This window comes from Geospiza fortis, unplaced genomic scaffold (assembly GCF_000277835.1).
Source record: "Geospiza fortis unplaced genomic scaffold, GeoFor_1.0 scaffold171, whole genome shotgun sequence".
Lineage (NCBI taxonomy): Eukaryota > Metazoa > Chordata > Aves > Passeriformes > Thraupidae > Geospiza > Geospiza fortis.
In genome coordinates, this window is record NW_005054313.1 from 3,537,740 (window position 1) to 3,553,056 (window position 15,317).

The window sequence follows — 15,317 nt, forward strand, 5'->3', positions numbered from 1 at the left end:
GGAGGAGCAGGCCAGCCCCGGGCGGGCAGGTGGATAGGCCCGGGCTGGTGCTCCGGCCCCGGGCTGGCCCCGGTGTGCCCGCGGGGCTCCCGCTGAGGGCAGGACTCCGGCGCGCTGCCTCCTTCCCGCTCTTCTCCTGCCCTGGCCCAAGTGTGGGCACGCAGTGAAGTGATAAAGTTGCCCGCCCTTCTCCCCACCCGCGACTGCGAGAGGCCCTTGGGGCAGATATCGTTCGTGTGCTTGTGTGAGCGACAAACTGGGGAAAAGTAGGGGGAAGAGAAAGGGGAGTGAGGAGAAATGGCCTCACGGCCGGTTTCTGATCCAGCGCGCCGATGGATGCACTTATTTCTAACTTTTTGTCTTTATAGTCTTTGTAGCCTTTCTACCACTCCTTTTTTGGTTTTAATTGTAAGGTTTGGGGGGTTTCATGTTACATTTAGTTAAATGTTAACATGAAGTTTTGTCCTAAGCTTTTAAAGTTAAAAAATTGCTGCTTGTCTGATGAATTATACTTATATTGCCCTTACGTTATATTGGAGCTTGAGGTTTGCTTGTTTGGGGTTTTTTTCTTTTCTGGACTTTGATTGGGTTTTTAGAACTAGAGACTTTTTTTTTTAAAAAAAAAGCTATGTATGGTAGAAGCTTGAGAGTCTAATTAATTTCAGCTAAATTTGTGTTAACAGTGTTGCAGTTTCACTTAAAAACTCCAGACGCTTGCTTCTGGAAGACTTGTTTTCTGACACATTATTTGATAGTCATTGCCACTTAGGAATTCACTTTAAATGTTTACCTAATTTTATTTGGAATAGTGTCTGGGCAGTTTTTGTTAGGAACTGCTTAGAATGTTTGGATGACAGTAGATATAGAATAAAAACATCTGCTTTTGGTTTTGAAGGTTTTTTCCATTCACGTAAGAATGTTTGTTTGACGGGCATTGACATCACAACCCTACGAGCTGCTCGTGTCACTATTCCAAAAACTGTTAGTGTTCCCCTTTCAGTCTATCGATGAATTCACATACTGTAGAGACGGTTACTGAAGGAAATACACAGAGACCATTAAAAACATTTTGTTCCAAAATTAATTTCCATTCATTTTTATTAACACTGAAATTTGTTTCCTGATGTGAAATACTGTGGTGGTATTTTTCCATGTGATACAATCAGAGGACTATTAAAGACAGCTGAATTCATGTTCCATATCCTTCCATAACATGAGATCTGGGCATAAAGAGAAACCATTGGAATTGCATTTTTCAGTCTATACAGATATGAATTAAAAGTGCAGTTCAAGCTTACACTGCTTTATGTCAGTTTTCTCCAAGAATAATTGGTCTAGTGCTTTTTCCTGTGTTTGTTTCTTCTGAAGTACTTTATTTCTCATTGGAAAAACCTTCCTGAAACACCTTGCTTGTGGCAGATTTCCACTTCTGATGGGGGTTACTTTTACTGGAACATTTTTATTCTCATTAATTACCCTTAGCTCAGACCTTTCAAAAATTTTAAAATACTGCTTGTAATAATTAGGAGCACGTTAGTTTTTTTCTTTTCAGTGTGTAACACCCATGTAGAGCATCAACCAGTACCCAAGCTTCAGATTTTTAAAATTTCATTTCAGTTCATAATTGATAGAGGAAAAAACCCAAGAATTGAAGAGTAAAAACATTCCAGCTAGATTAGTTTCAGCATTCTGGGACTAACAAACCATGATTGACTGTTGTTCTCAAAAATGCTTGAGTCTGTAATTGTAGTGTTCCACAGAACTGTTTCAGAAGAAACTTAAGGGTCCTGATGATAGGGCCTGATTTCTTCCTTTCATGTTGACAGCTTGTTAAATTAAGAGAAGACTGTGAGGTGATTCTGGAGTTGAGCATCACGGCTGCTACAAGGGGCTTTGCAACAAAAGAATGAGTACAATACATAATACTCCTATCAGTGCAGAATTGAAAGTAAAAGAGCACATGGGAGTGCTGTGAATAAGAACCAGAGGAAAGGAGTGATTACAGAAACAGTCAATGAAAGAAGTAGCTATTTTGTCAAAATATGGTGAAACTAGGTTCAGGTCTCCCAGGGTAGCTGCCATCATAACAATTGCAGTGAAGACTCCCCAAAAAATTAATTTTGTCAGCTTTTATTAGAAGTGATTAGGGCTGTTCCTCTTCAATGTGCACTTGACCTGCTGATTATATAGAGCAGTCAGTTAAATTTCCTTAAGTATGCAAATGTTTCACACTTGAACTGAAATGAGAACAGTTATTCCAAAGTCCCAGATCTTTCCCAGCTTCAGCATGGACTTTTATATAATTAGAGTAATTACTACACTGTTAAACAATTGAAGACTATCCAGGGTGTATTGGATTGTTTCTGTTTAGTTTTTCAGTAGGTAAAAAGTCAAAGTTTTACATGTAAATGACCTCAGCCACTCCTACAGAAATGGAGTTTATTCACTGGAGTCCTGGTATCAGGAAGAAATTTAATTTATATTTGTGGGTGGATGAACCTAGATTCACAATTTGCTGGTAATGTGCTGTGACAGCTTTGATTATAACATGAATTATTCCACTTTATGCTTCAGTGAACAGAATAATGTTTACTGGTCATTATGAAAGCCACTCAATTTTAATTTTTAGTTTGGTGCTGCTAGGTGCCTTTCATGATTTCAGTACAAGTTATTTTTACTAGATCCAGCTTGAGGGTGGAGAAGTACAAAGAGGGAAGGACCATTGTAAATTCTGTTTTTGTTTTCAGTCTGGGACAAAAGACTATATTTAGAATTGACTTGGAGGCTAAACTCAGTCTTCCTCCAGAAATTGATTCTTCCAGGCACAATGACAACACATTGACAGTTGTTGTAGTACATCTACTGGTTTGCTTGTTTTGTTTTAAATAAATAAGGAATCTGTGGTGTTCTTAATGAGCCATCTTACTGTGTTCTGAAATTCAACTTTAATCTGAGGAAAGATTGGACAAATATATTTGCCAAGCAACTGGTCTTTTTACCTTACAAAGCTGTATTCTTGCACTGACTTGTGGAAGACCTGTAACAATTCCAATGCACACACAGCCATCAGTTTGCCCCCTGGTGAGATGGCTGCAGGTTCATGAGGATTGGCACAACTCAAATACAGCAGCATCCCTTCAGATGACTGAGTGAGGATTTCCCGTTTCAGGATGTGATGATATCAGGACATAGGCAGCCTTACTACTTACGTCAAACTGCATGAGTTAACTGTCTCTTTCTTTCCAACCTAGTGAAATACAGGCCATTGCAAAAGAAATTCCTGTTTGTTACCAAACTTGATAAGCAATCTCATCAGTAGTCAGAGACATTATTCTGTCTTTTATTGCTGGATTTTAGTAGATACAGGTAGTTTCATGTGGATGTTGTCTCCTCTTCCCAATTGCTCATATTTCACTTTTATCATCATTTTATGAAATTCATATATATGTTGCAAACAAGAATGTGGTAATGCTGCAAAAACAAGTATTCAGATCCAGGGAAGTACCAAATCAAGCATATCCACTTGGCCCTCTTCTGTTTCTTAGTGAAGTTTAATTACAGTAGTATGTGATTTAAAAAAAAGTGTACTTAGCAGAGGACATAGGATGTGCTGTTCTCTAAATTAGTTATCGTTTCATATTTTATATGGATTCAGCATGTGTTGTGATATTTTTTATGCATTCTCTTCAGACTAGTCTTCAAACACAGAATTAATATATTTGAAGCTTATTTTGCTCGTTACCATAATGTCTCAGAAGGAAGTATTGAGGCAAAAAGTCTGAGAATAATTAGTCAGTAAATTATTTCTATCTAAACGTTGACAAGTGTTGGTAAGTTCTGGTTTGTGTTGGCTTCTTTTGACAGTTTTTTAGGGCTGCGTTTAGAATGGTGCTCTCCAGGATCTGATATGCAGTTGGGTGTTAAACAGACATAAATTAGATCTAAGTTATGCTGAAAACTGGACTTTCAGAACAGGATGCACATAACTACAGGAGTGCTGCACAACAGAGGTAGAAAGAAAAGGCACTTTTCTGCTGTACCCTTTACATGTTGTGATACCAGGTTTTTCTTTCTGCAGTCTCCTGTCTCATTTTTTGCATCTTCCAGCTGAAAAAAAAAACAAACAACAAAGGCAGAGCACTGTCTTTCATGGAACTCTTGTGATGCCATTGCAAATCGCTGGTTTCACAGACTTCTGTTCCTGGTGTCAGCCCTGGTGTGAGCCAGCAGGCACTGGATGACTTGCAGAGTTAGAGAGTAGCAGCAGAACAGAGACCTGGAATGTGAAGAAAAAGAAACCAGGACTCCCAATGCATGGCTGAGCGGCTGCAGGCTCCTTACACAAATCACACTCTGGTTTTTACTCTCAGGGTTTGCCTCTGGTTTTTTCCTCTTTGCTCTTTTGCATTCCAGTCTGACTGCTTTCTTTATATTCATGTACCTGGATACCAACTGGCAAATGCAGGTAGAACCTGGTAGTTGCTGCTTGTCCTGGTGCCTGCAGGTGAGGAGGAGCAAATGCAAAGAAAGTTGTGCTTAGTAGACCTCCTAATGCCATGGTTATGAAACAAAGTTAGCTGAAGTAAAATCAAATTTGTACCATACTTGTTCTCAGAAACAATTGCACTTCATAAAAAAATAAATTATTTGAGTCAGTCAAATGGATGAAATTTGGTAAAATCGCCAGCAGCTGAAAATTAACAGTAATAAGTATTTCAACAATGTCCTTGAAAGATAATTTTTTACAGGAATAGAACTCTTTGTATTGTCTTTTTTTCTGGAAAGTTGCCTGTAAATAGCTGCTTTCCCCCTACTCCTTTTATTAAAAAAAGTTTGCAAAGTAGGAATTCAGTTCCTGTAGTGGTGGCAAATGATAAACAGAGGAGCACAAGTTTAGGTGAGAAGTAGATGTAGAAATTAGAGAAGTGCTTCAGGCAAGAGAGGAGACCAGAAAATTGCTAACAGCAGTAGTTTTCACAAAATACTTGTATCTTTGTTTTTGTTGATGTAGAACTTTACCAGGTCAGTGTGCCGCTCTAACAGATAGAATGCCACACATGTACATTGAAATGTCACTGATACACTGTTACAGTGTCCCTGTCCCTGTTCTGGCCCTGAGCGCAGGGGCCGTGCCTCAGGACCTGTAATGTCTGGAGGCCGCATTGACAAAACTCCTGCCCAGTTGTCAGAAAGCCGCAAGGAGCCAAAGAGCCCAAGGCACTGCCTGCTGCAGGGATGGGAAAGGGCAGGCTGGGAGCAGCGCGGGATGGGGAGGAGCCGGAGTGCTGGATGCTGTTCATGAGCCTTTGCTGCTGGACACACTGCAGATGGACCTGGGCACTGAAAAGCATGACCAAAGCTGACTCGGGTGAATTGACTTCTGTGTGTGCTCATTTTAGAAGCTGAGGCTCAATGTTTTAAAGCTGTTTACTAGATAAAATTCTATGAAAACTTAATATGTAACATAGTAAAGACTTCTTAAATAAATTGGTTTCTTGATACTAATTAACTTTTATTAAAACTGTTTGAAAGAACGATGTTCCAGAGTAAACTCCATCAGAGGTTTTATCTCTGTTATAATTGAGCTAGTGTAGTAATTTCTCTTCCTCCAAAAAGCAGTGGGATGGCTAAGGATTGAATATAACTGATTACATTTAGAACATTAAGATTTTCAACATAGCAATGCTTAAATAATATCCTAACTTATTTAACTATATTTTTTCAAGCTCTTACCAGGGCTTTCTAATTTCTTGAGTGATGATTAAAACCCCAATTGTTTGTTTTGATGATCCTCAGAGGAAGGAAGAATTCAATGGGTTTCAAAGAGCAATGGCTTTCTGTGTACTCAGACTGCTCTTTTTTTTCATTGTACTTATAATGTTGATGTTCATTTAAAAAATATCAACAGGACCTTAGTTTTAAGAATTCCTAGGCCTCTTACTTTTTTTACATCAGCTAGAGATAAATTATATCATCAGCTGCTTTTATATCTCAAAGTTCTAATTAAGGATGTTCGTCACTATGCAAATTGTTAGGTCTGGATGCTGTAGTGGAAAATTTTAGAGTTATGTAGAAATCCTTTTTGTAAACCATATATTTCTACCTAATTTGCAGCAAACTTTCTACCTATAAGGTTTGAGCTAGGGAAGTTGTTCAGGCAGGAACTAGGGGTGTTGAAAATGAGGGTGAGGAAAGGTTAGGCTCTTGCTATCTGAATTTATTCTTAAAAGAACTTTTCTGTTTTTAGAATTGAGAAGGAAATTCATCTTTTTCTTAATTGGAACTTTGAGGACACAGCTTTATACTTTCCTCCTTTTTTGCTTTTGACAGAAGCTTAATGTTCTTGCATTTGTATCCTACTGCACTAAGCCATCTCTGCATCAAAAGAAGACAGAGTGCTTGTCCTTCTGAATATCAGCACTGGCATAATGAGCATCAGTGCTTGAAATAAGATTCAGGATCTACATGGCTGATGTTTGGTTTTTTTAACATTGTCTAAAGATTAATGGCATCAGCTCATACTTAGTTTGAGGTTTTAAAGTTTTCACAGCCATTATGTCTAAATATGTCTTTTTTAAAATAAACCACCTTACATTTTCTGGAAGTAGGAAAGCCTTATCTCCATTACAGCTTTGAGTCCATATCATTATCCTAAGTCTGATGCACATAGGCATCAAGTGAAGAAAAAATACAGCTGTGAAAACGTAAACCAGTACTTTTTATGAATTTCAATGCATTTCCATTGGGGAAAAAATATCAATAGACTTAACACTTCTTTATTATGTATTAATATTATGAAATTATCTTTATGGGATATTTAAGTAGCATTGAGAAAAATTATCTGGAGAAAGGCTTCCTGCATGAATCTACATCCAGAATCATTGCCAGAGCTAAGATGAAAGTTCAGATGTTTCTGGCTTGAGGCTAACGGAGCACGTTGTCTCCTAAAAGGAATTAATTTAGTTTGCTTTCCTTTTATCTTTGCAAATAGACACTTCTGCCAAAAATATTCCCCATTGTCCAAGTTAAGCATAAACAAGACATCAGCTGATTACACATATCTTAAATGCTTTGTTGTTTATTTTTTGGCAGCCTGTGTATATAAGGTGCCCGATACAGCTGTTGACATCGGGTGTGTACCCATAGCTGCTCCACTGGAGTTGGATCAATAGGATAAGGAGTTTACAAAAACAAGCCAACCAAAATGAGAGACTGCCCAATAAAATAAGACACTTGCTTCCTGTTTTCTTTGCTGTTTTCAGTATCACATTTTTATAGTTCTGTGGGAATTCAGAAAACAGGTTTCTAGAATTCACAAGATTTTTCAGTCTATTCATTCTCCATTTGTGGGTGAAAATGAATACATACCTGGGCAATTTGCCTACGTGTTACAAATAGAAACATTAAAAGGTAGAAGGACAAATGTCTCAAGTACTATGTTTATTAAAACTTGTTTCGACTGTGGGCTCCCAAAATTAATTTTTGCTTTAGAACTTCAGCAAACTTAAACTTTGAGAGATTGCTTGCAGTGCAGGGAGGAGAGAGCTAATTTAAAACTTTTCTTTTATCTCATCTTTTTTTCATTCCTTCCTATGGTTTTGGAGAAGTCCATTAATAGTAGGAATATACAAATGAACAAAAGAATAAATGTGCCTGACAAAGTACAGCAAGAGTAAAATCCACCCTAAAGGAGTGGAGCTGATTGTGCATTGCTTATGTTGGTGTAAGGGAAAATTACTCTGACAGCAGTAACTTCGAGATTTAAACAGATTCTGTTAGAACAGTTCATCTCCTAATAGCCAAAATGCCAAAATCCTGTTTAGAGAAGTTAGCTTGAAAATGCAGAGGTGTGAAGTGGTTTTGAATCATGTAAACATCAAATGAAATTGTTATTTGAGCTTTATTAGTGTTTTGTAATTTGGACATGCAGCATTGTCCTTTAGCAAAAGAAGATAAAATATGCTGGGATTTTTCATCAGAAGTAGTCTCAGAGTACTTCTTAACAAAATTAAGTAGCAGTTGTTAGAAGTAAATACTTCAGTTTCTTTGGCACTAGTGTACATGATGGATAATTATTTGATTAAATTATTGTGCCCCAACATCTTTGGCAGCATTTTTAGCATTTTCATAATCATCTCCTGCTTCTCAGGGCAGAAGCAGCTGGTGTTATTGTCATTATTCTTTTTTTAAATTTCCTTAGACAAGGATGAATCGTTATGGCATAGAAAGGCAGATTATAGAGGGAGGATTCATGGAAGCGTTTGATATCATCCATGGCTGAATCATTCCTTGTGTGGCAGCTGAGCCAGAGCCTTTTCTGTAGCTACCAAAGGCTGGATCATTGAGTGCCTTCAGGAGGAGCAGTGGGCAGCGTGTTCTCCCCCCTCCCAGAAATGCTATGTGCTCTTGGGCCTCTGTGCTGAAACTCCAGCATTGGCAGAATTTCAGTAATACAATCTGTACTTGTCATAAAGGTGAAGTTGGTGGAGCTATGAGTTCATGAATCCAAAAAGAAACCTGCCGACAGCAAATGTTGGTGGATGGTGAGTCTGGCCTAGGAATGGGAGAGAGGGAAAATCATTATATGGGTCTATACCTGTTCTGTGCTCTGAAGCCAAACATTGCCTGTTCAAACACAAGCATTTTGTGCCAGTTGGAGTAATATGTATTACTGTTTTTCAGCAGATATTTTTTCTGATTATTATTCCTTTTTTTTTCTCTGATTATTATTTTTTTCTTAAAATGTAGGAATATTCTGAGGACAGCAATTCTGAACCAAATGTGGATCTGGAAAATCAATACTACAATTCCAAAGCTTTGAAGGAAGATGACCCCAAAGCAGCATTAAGCAGTTTTCAGAAGGTTGTCTGTCTTTATATTCTATCTCTTCTTTTTATATTAATTCAGATTTTAAAATATTTGGTAGCATTTGAGTTATTTTCTGAAATTTTAAGAGTAGGATTTATCTTTTAAATTACTAATGTGCTAAGTTTATTACTGAGTATCTTAAACTCCTGGCTGAGTGCCTTCCAGGATCATTCTTAGGGAGAATAAATAGAACATGGTATAGTCTTATCACAAATGTGACTTTTTAATCTTCAGGATTAACTAAGTTAATTAAACAGTTCTAAATGTGTTTTCATGCATCAACAATAGAAACCAGATCCATTTGGGTTTTTTAAATGAAATGGTGTTTTCCCCAGTGTCTATGTAACATTATATTTGCTTTGCTATCTGATTCCAGAGCTTTAAATGTGTAAATACTAACTAACACAGTTTCTTTTTTTCATTAAGTTTTAAATTTTTAATGTCTCATAGCACACTGCTATGAGAAAGCAGTATGTTAGATGCAATTTTTTAAAGAAAAAATAGATTTTTGCATCTCTTTGCTCATTTATAGTGTACAGCAAAACTATGTACATGACTTCAAAAAAAACCTTTCTAAAGTTTTTACTTACAAAACATTTCCTTGCATTGTTGCATTAAACCTAGAAGCGTTTCTCCTCTGTGGAGTAATCTTCTTCATAGTAATTCAGAAGAGCTTTTTAACTTAATTTGGTCAAAATTTAGTTGACTCAGTTTTGCAGGAGGTGTTACAACTATTTTTGCATACACGTTTATGGAGTGGTGTTAAAATTTAGTGTTTGGCATTAAAGTGTTTGCTGTTAGATGATAACAACAACAACAGCAACAATCATGTTCACCCTCCCTATGTCAGCTAAGTTGTGAAAACTGAGAAGATACACTCTCACTTTTTCAATAATACCAGGAATGAATAAAATTGAAGAACAGGGCAGAGCCAAACATTACTTTGTAAGGAACAAAGCTGGGGGGAGGGAAGGCATGTATGGGATATGTATGTTTTAAACAATTCAAGTTTGAATAAAGCTTTTATAAATATTGTTTTAAAAATTCTTCTTTTTCAGGTTTTGGAGCTCGAAGGCGAAAAGGGAGAATGGGGATTCAAAGCTCTGAAACAGATGATTAAAATAAACTTTAAATTGGTAGGAATTGCATCTATCATTTGGGAGTAAATAGCATAAATATGTATTTGATCCAGAGATCCTAAATTAGTGTTCTAATTAATGGCTATGACAACTAAATCTACCAGAACTTGTCTTTGCAGCCTTTAACGGCTACTACAGATATGGCAGGGAAATGATGTGGTGTTTGCAAGACAAAGGCAAAATAGATGCAAAATAACTGCTGTAGTCAGCTGGTACTCCATGAAAGTGTGAGGCTCAGTCCTTGCTGTGCTGAGGTATCACACCACTGACAGTGGTCATGTTTCTCTGTGTGTACTGCACCAGGACAAAACAGTGAAAAATTTATATGCTATGTATGCAGCCATTCCAAGGAGTTGTCTGGGCAGCTCTGTTTTCTTCATTGAGATGAATATTTTAGATGTGTGTTCTGTGCAGTCCTGAGGTTATTTCTGATACTGCAGGTTATGAATAAAGTGGTGATGTGAAAGTTTTAATAGCAACCACTACTGCACTGTCTTTCTTTAAGCTTTTTTTTTCCTGCATGTAAACTTGCAAGATATCTCAGTTTCAACAATTAAAACAAAAATTACAATGTGATTTTGTTTTTCTTTTAGACTAACTTTCCTGAAATGATGAATAGGTATAAACAGCTATTGACCTACATACGGAGTGCAGTTACAAGAAATTACTCTGAAAAATCCATCAATTCTATTCTTGATTATATCTCAACTTCCAAGCAGGTTGGATCATCAGTTATTTCAACTTCATAGTTCTCAGTTTTGCATTTTTAACTGTTGACATTTTTTATGTTTGTTTTGGGCTTTTTTGATCTTAATAGAGGAATTTTGAGTATTCATTTGCTGTCATATGTAAAAATATATTTCCCACATGTAGTGGATTCTTTTAGCACAGATAAATCTTCATAAAGTTGTCCTTTTTTGACAACATTTACCTGGAATTTCTTTTTTAGCATAGCTACACAATAGAAGTGCCCTCTCAAATATAGTTTTTAATTAAATAATGTGGGTTTTTATTTTGGGGGGAAAGGAGAATCTTTGCAATGAAGTGTTGGTGTGAAATACTGCCTGCCCAGTGCACTGTGCTAGTGAGGTACATGTCCATAGATACACAGCCCAGCTCCTTTTGTGTTGCTGTAGAAGCTTTACAAAGAGTAGGAAGCTCCCCTCGCTGACTACCTAAAGTAGCACCTTCATATGGAGGATCATTGGTGATCAGTGCTGAGTCCTTGGTCATTATCACACTCCTGCCACTCTTAGAAGTGGAAGTTGAATGCTGGGTTACTCTTAAGGTCTAAAGGATTGTCTCAGACTGTCCTTTCTTGGCAGAGCTCAGTGTCTCTGGTTTGTAGTTGAGCCAGACCGGCAGAGACAGTCTGGAAATCTTAACTTGATACATAGTCACAGATTTGTTACCCCTTAAGGAACAGTGGCCATGAACAATACTAATGCATTCTTTGTAGAACCCTTGTGAAAGGTAACACTCAGCACTTTAATTTCCATTTCAGATGGAGTGTTTTTGGTTTTATGCAAAGAAACAGTTTGATGCACTCAAGAGCTTTCTTCCAGTCAGCATTGATACTCCAGAAAGGAGAAGGCATCTTTTCCTTTGACCATATTCCCCTTTTTTGTAAAGCATATTTTCTTTTTGATATGTAAATTATTTTTATTCTTTTAAGTGAGAACAATATTGCCTGTGTTTGTTACAAAACATCAGAGTTCTGTTCCTTGGTTATATAAGATGGGCTTTATAAGGTGGCTTTCATTTTTCACAGATGGGTACAAATCTTAAAATGTGAATACTTTTTAATTATGTCTGTTTCATATAAGAAAAGGTAATGTAGTTAATTTGGTTATTTTAGAAGCTGTTTGCAGTTTAAATGCAAACATTAAGTAAGATGCAGATACCTTTCTTATTTTGAAGTTCAAGCATGCACTTTTAGTTTGTTCAGATTGACTTTATTAACAGGTACAAATTTGCTGTTTACAATTATAGAATTCTGATTTTTTATGTCAGATGGATTTGCTTCAGGAATTCTATGAAACAACACTTGAAGCTCTGAAAGATGCTAAGAATGATAGATTGTGGTTTAAGACAAACACAAAGGTAAAATATATAACTTCCTATATTTTGCTTTTCTTTAACACCTTCAGCTAATTCTTATAAATTATAATTGTGAAATTTTAATAGACCTCAGTACTTCAACTTTCTTTTCATTACAGCTTGGCAAATTATATTTAGAACGAGAAGAATATGGAAAGTTACAAAAGATTTTGCGTCAGCTGCATCAGTCATGCCAGGTACCTTTATATTCTAAATCACTGTGCCTTAGTAAACAACATTGATGCTTTTTTTTTTAATATATCTGTTGTTGGCCTTTGAGGCATTTTGCTGAGCTTTAGTACAGAGGGAAGAAATATTGTACCTGATTTTACTTCTTATCTGCTTGGTAACATGAACAAAAAATGCTAAGTGCTTTATTCTTTCCTTAAAGATGATTTTTAAAAAATTATTCACAATTCCTGATTGGGTTTCTCTTCAGGTGCAAGGACAAGAAGCACATATCAATAATCTATAATGCATGGACATTCATTTTAAAATATGGCAAAGATTCCAAGTGAGCTTTATTCAAAACTGAAAGTGCAGTTGTTACTTTCCCACCTGGAAGGAGAAAAAATAAATTAGCCATGCAGTCTGCTGTGCTTGTTTCTGACACTTTTCCTCCTTCAGTATGGAAATAGGTTACAAATATCTGGGAAATGGTTTTGTTAGAGCTAGCAGAAGAGTCATACTTGTGTCAGTCATTGTATTTATATACTAAGAGTATGGCTTAAGGAAAGTGGAAAATAATTAAAGTTTTGAGAAAAACATTTAATAGAAAATAATGATGTTTTAAATAAAGGGCTTTAAAATGTAGCCTGTGGTAAGTTCTTTGAGTACTATGTTTTCTGTTAGTAGTTACATCAGAATTTCAGAGTTTTAGGAATGTCCTTGTTTTTGACAGGAAATTACTGAGAGTATTTGGTTATCAGTGTTTTACTAGTATAAAACTGAAATTGCTGTTCTCTTAAAATTTCACAGTATTTATTACTTAATCTGTCCTAGACTGATGATGGGGAAGATGATCTAAAAAAAGGTACTCAACTATTGGAAATCTATGCTTTGGAAATTCAAATGTATACAGCACAGAAAAATAACAAAAAACTTAAAGCACTATATGAACAGTCATTGCACATCAAGTCAGCCATTCCTCATCCACTGATCATGGGAGTTATAAGAGGCAAGTTCATCTTGAATTTTTCATTTGTCTTCTGTTGTAGAGATTTGTTCCATGAAAATCTGATAACCAGTGTTTTTTTCCAGTTCCACCTATAAAGACAGAGGTTTCTGTAGATTCAGTCTCATCATTTTCTTCTTGCAGGACTTCAGCTCTGCAGTTTTGGTGCCCAAGTACCAGAGGCACTGGTCAGAAGGGCAGGACAGTTGGGTAAATAACTGTTAGGAGAGAAGTAGTAGAAAGACAAGAGGAAGACTTGCTGTTTGACGCCAGGGGAGGCAGCAAAAGATGAATGTGAAGGCATCTGCAGGGCATAAAAACAAAGGCTTTGCAGGACTGCTGGCAGAAGGAGCTGCTGGCAGAAGGGACTGCTGTTCCTGCAATCCCCTATTATAAATGTGTGTCTAACCTCACTAAAACGCAGCAGGAACCAAAGGGCTTTAAGATGTGTTTGAAAATATAATTTATTATCTGCAATAATGAATTGTAGTGGAAACAAGGAGTGGGTCTTGAAAAAAACCCAGTTTTCTTCAGAACACTGTTATGCCTTCCTCCTTTCCCTGGTGTAGACCCTGCACAGACAATCAGGCAGGAATGGGTACTTCAGAAATAAAATGATACAGAAAGTATTTCTCTTTATTTCTGTATGGTTTTGCTCAACAGATAGGGAAAATGCCATAAATATACAAAGTGTGTTGCCACTGAAATGGAGATAAACTCTATCTCAGTTTTTGCAGTACTTTAACATAATGGTGACGTAATTGTTGGCTATGAGGATTAGTGTTCTTTAAGTTCTATGGTGTAGGCTGGGTTTTGTTTTTTCCTCTTTGGAATGGGCTTATTCAAATGGCAGTGCTATATGTTAAGGCCTTAATGCTTTTTTTTCCTAGTGATTTCTGAGAACCAAATCACTTCTGAAAATGTTTCAGTAATCTATTTAGAAATAGCATGGAACTTGAGTACAATTATTGTAGTCAGCAACAAGCACACAGTGTTCCTTTTCATCTGTGTTTTCTTTTCAGAATGTGGAGGCAAAATGCACTTAAGAGAAGGAGAGTTTGAAAAGGCACATACTGATTTTTTTGAAGCATTCAAGAATTACGATGAATCAGGGAGCCCCAGAAGAACCACTTGCTTAAAATATTTGGTCTTAGCAAACATGCTTATGAAGTCTGGAATAAATCCATTTGATTCTCAGGAGGTATTTTTTTCTTTCTCCTTCACACGCACGCCCACCCCCCATCCCCTCACCCTTTTCTGAATATATAGAGAAATTACCCAAAGGATGGAAATGGAAAAAAAAATATCTGAATTTGCATATTATGCTTTCTGTTCTGTGTAGGCTAAACCATACAAAAATGATCCAGAGATTCTAGCAATGACGAATTTAGTAAGGTAAGATTTTCATTTTTTCTGGAGAAAGGAACAAAATTATAAAAAGAAAAAAGATATATTGTCCAAACTTGAAAGGGAACGTTTTTAGAAATGGCTTTTCTCTGCAGTTAACACAGTTATTCATAAATATTGGGCAAATATTCAAGGATTGTTTTTCTTTAGAAACTTACAATGAGTGACCATAGTATAGATGCCACACTATGTAGGGGTATCAAAGCTGTGTACTTTTATCACTTTATGGTGTGACAAAACCCTCTTTTCTCCCCTTAAATAAAGTTGTCCCATCTTGTACTGCGACTGGTCTTTTTAGGCTCTGGCTGATTACATAAGAGAAATTGAGTTGAGTGACGTCTCATACCAAAGCCAGTAGAATAATTTGCTGCATGGATATATCGTGAGTTCCTAAGTTAGGAATATGAAACTTAACTTTGACTGATCTCCTGTATCCTTCAAACAAGTGAAAATCAAAAGAAAGCCTCATTATCTCTAAGGCAGCTCATTACCTCTACCTCACAGGCAACTGTGAGAATTTCCAGTGTATGAAGATCATTAGGTCAATGAGCTGAGGCAGGTTTTGTACACTGGGATTTGAAGCTCACCTACTGTATCCTCTCTGGCCTGCCTCTGCTCCTTTTCCCATC

The 15,317-nt window shown here is 36.8% G+C and overlaps 1 protein-coding gene across 1 annotated transcript in view; it reads left to right on the forward strand.

Moving 5' to 3' along the window:
• Positions 1-15,317, forward strand: part of COPS2 (COP9 signalosome subunit 2) — a 24,116-nt gene that overhangs the window by 2,857 nt on the left and 5,942 nt on the right. Inside the window, exons 5-13 of the mRNA XM_031055897.1 lie at positions 178-244; positions 8,749-8,862; positions 9,927-10,004; positions 10,601-10,726; positions 12,021-12,110; positions 12,227-12,304; positions 13,110-13,284; positions 14,304-14,482; positions 14,624-14,676. Of these exons, the coding sequence (XP_030911757.1) occupies positions 178-244; positions 8,749-8,862; positions 9,927-10,004; positions 10,601-10,726; positions 12,021-12,110; positions 12,227-12,304; positions 13,110-13,284; positions 14,304-14,482; positions 14,624-14,676 (960 nt within the window). The remainder of the gene's footprint in view (positions 1-177; positions 245-8,748; positions 8,863-9,926; positions 10,005-10,600; positions 10,727-12,020; positions 12,111-12,226; positions 12,305-13,109; positions 13,285-14,303; positions 14,483-14,623; positions 14,677-15,317) is intronic.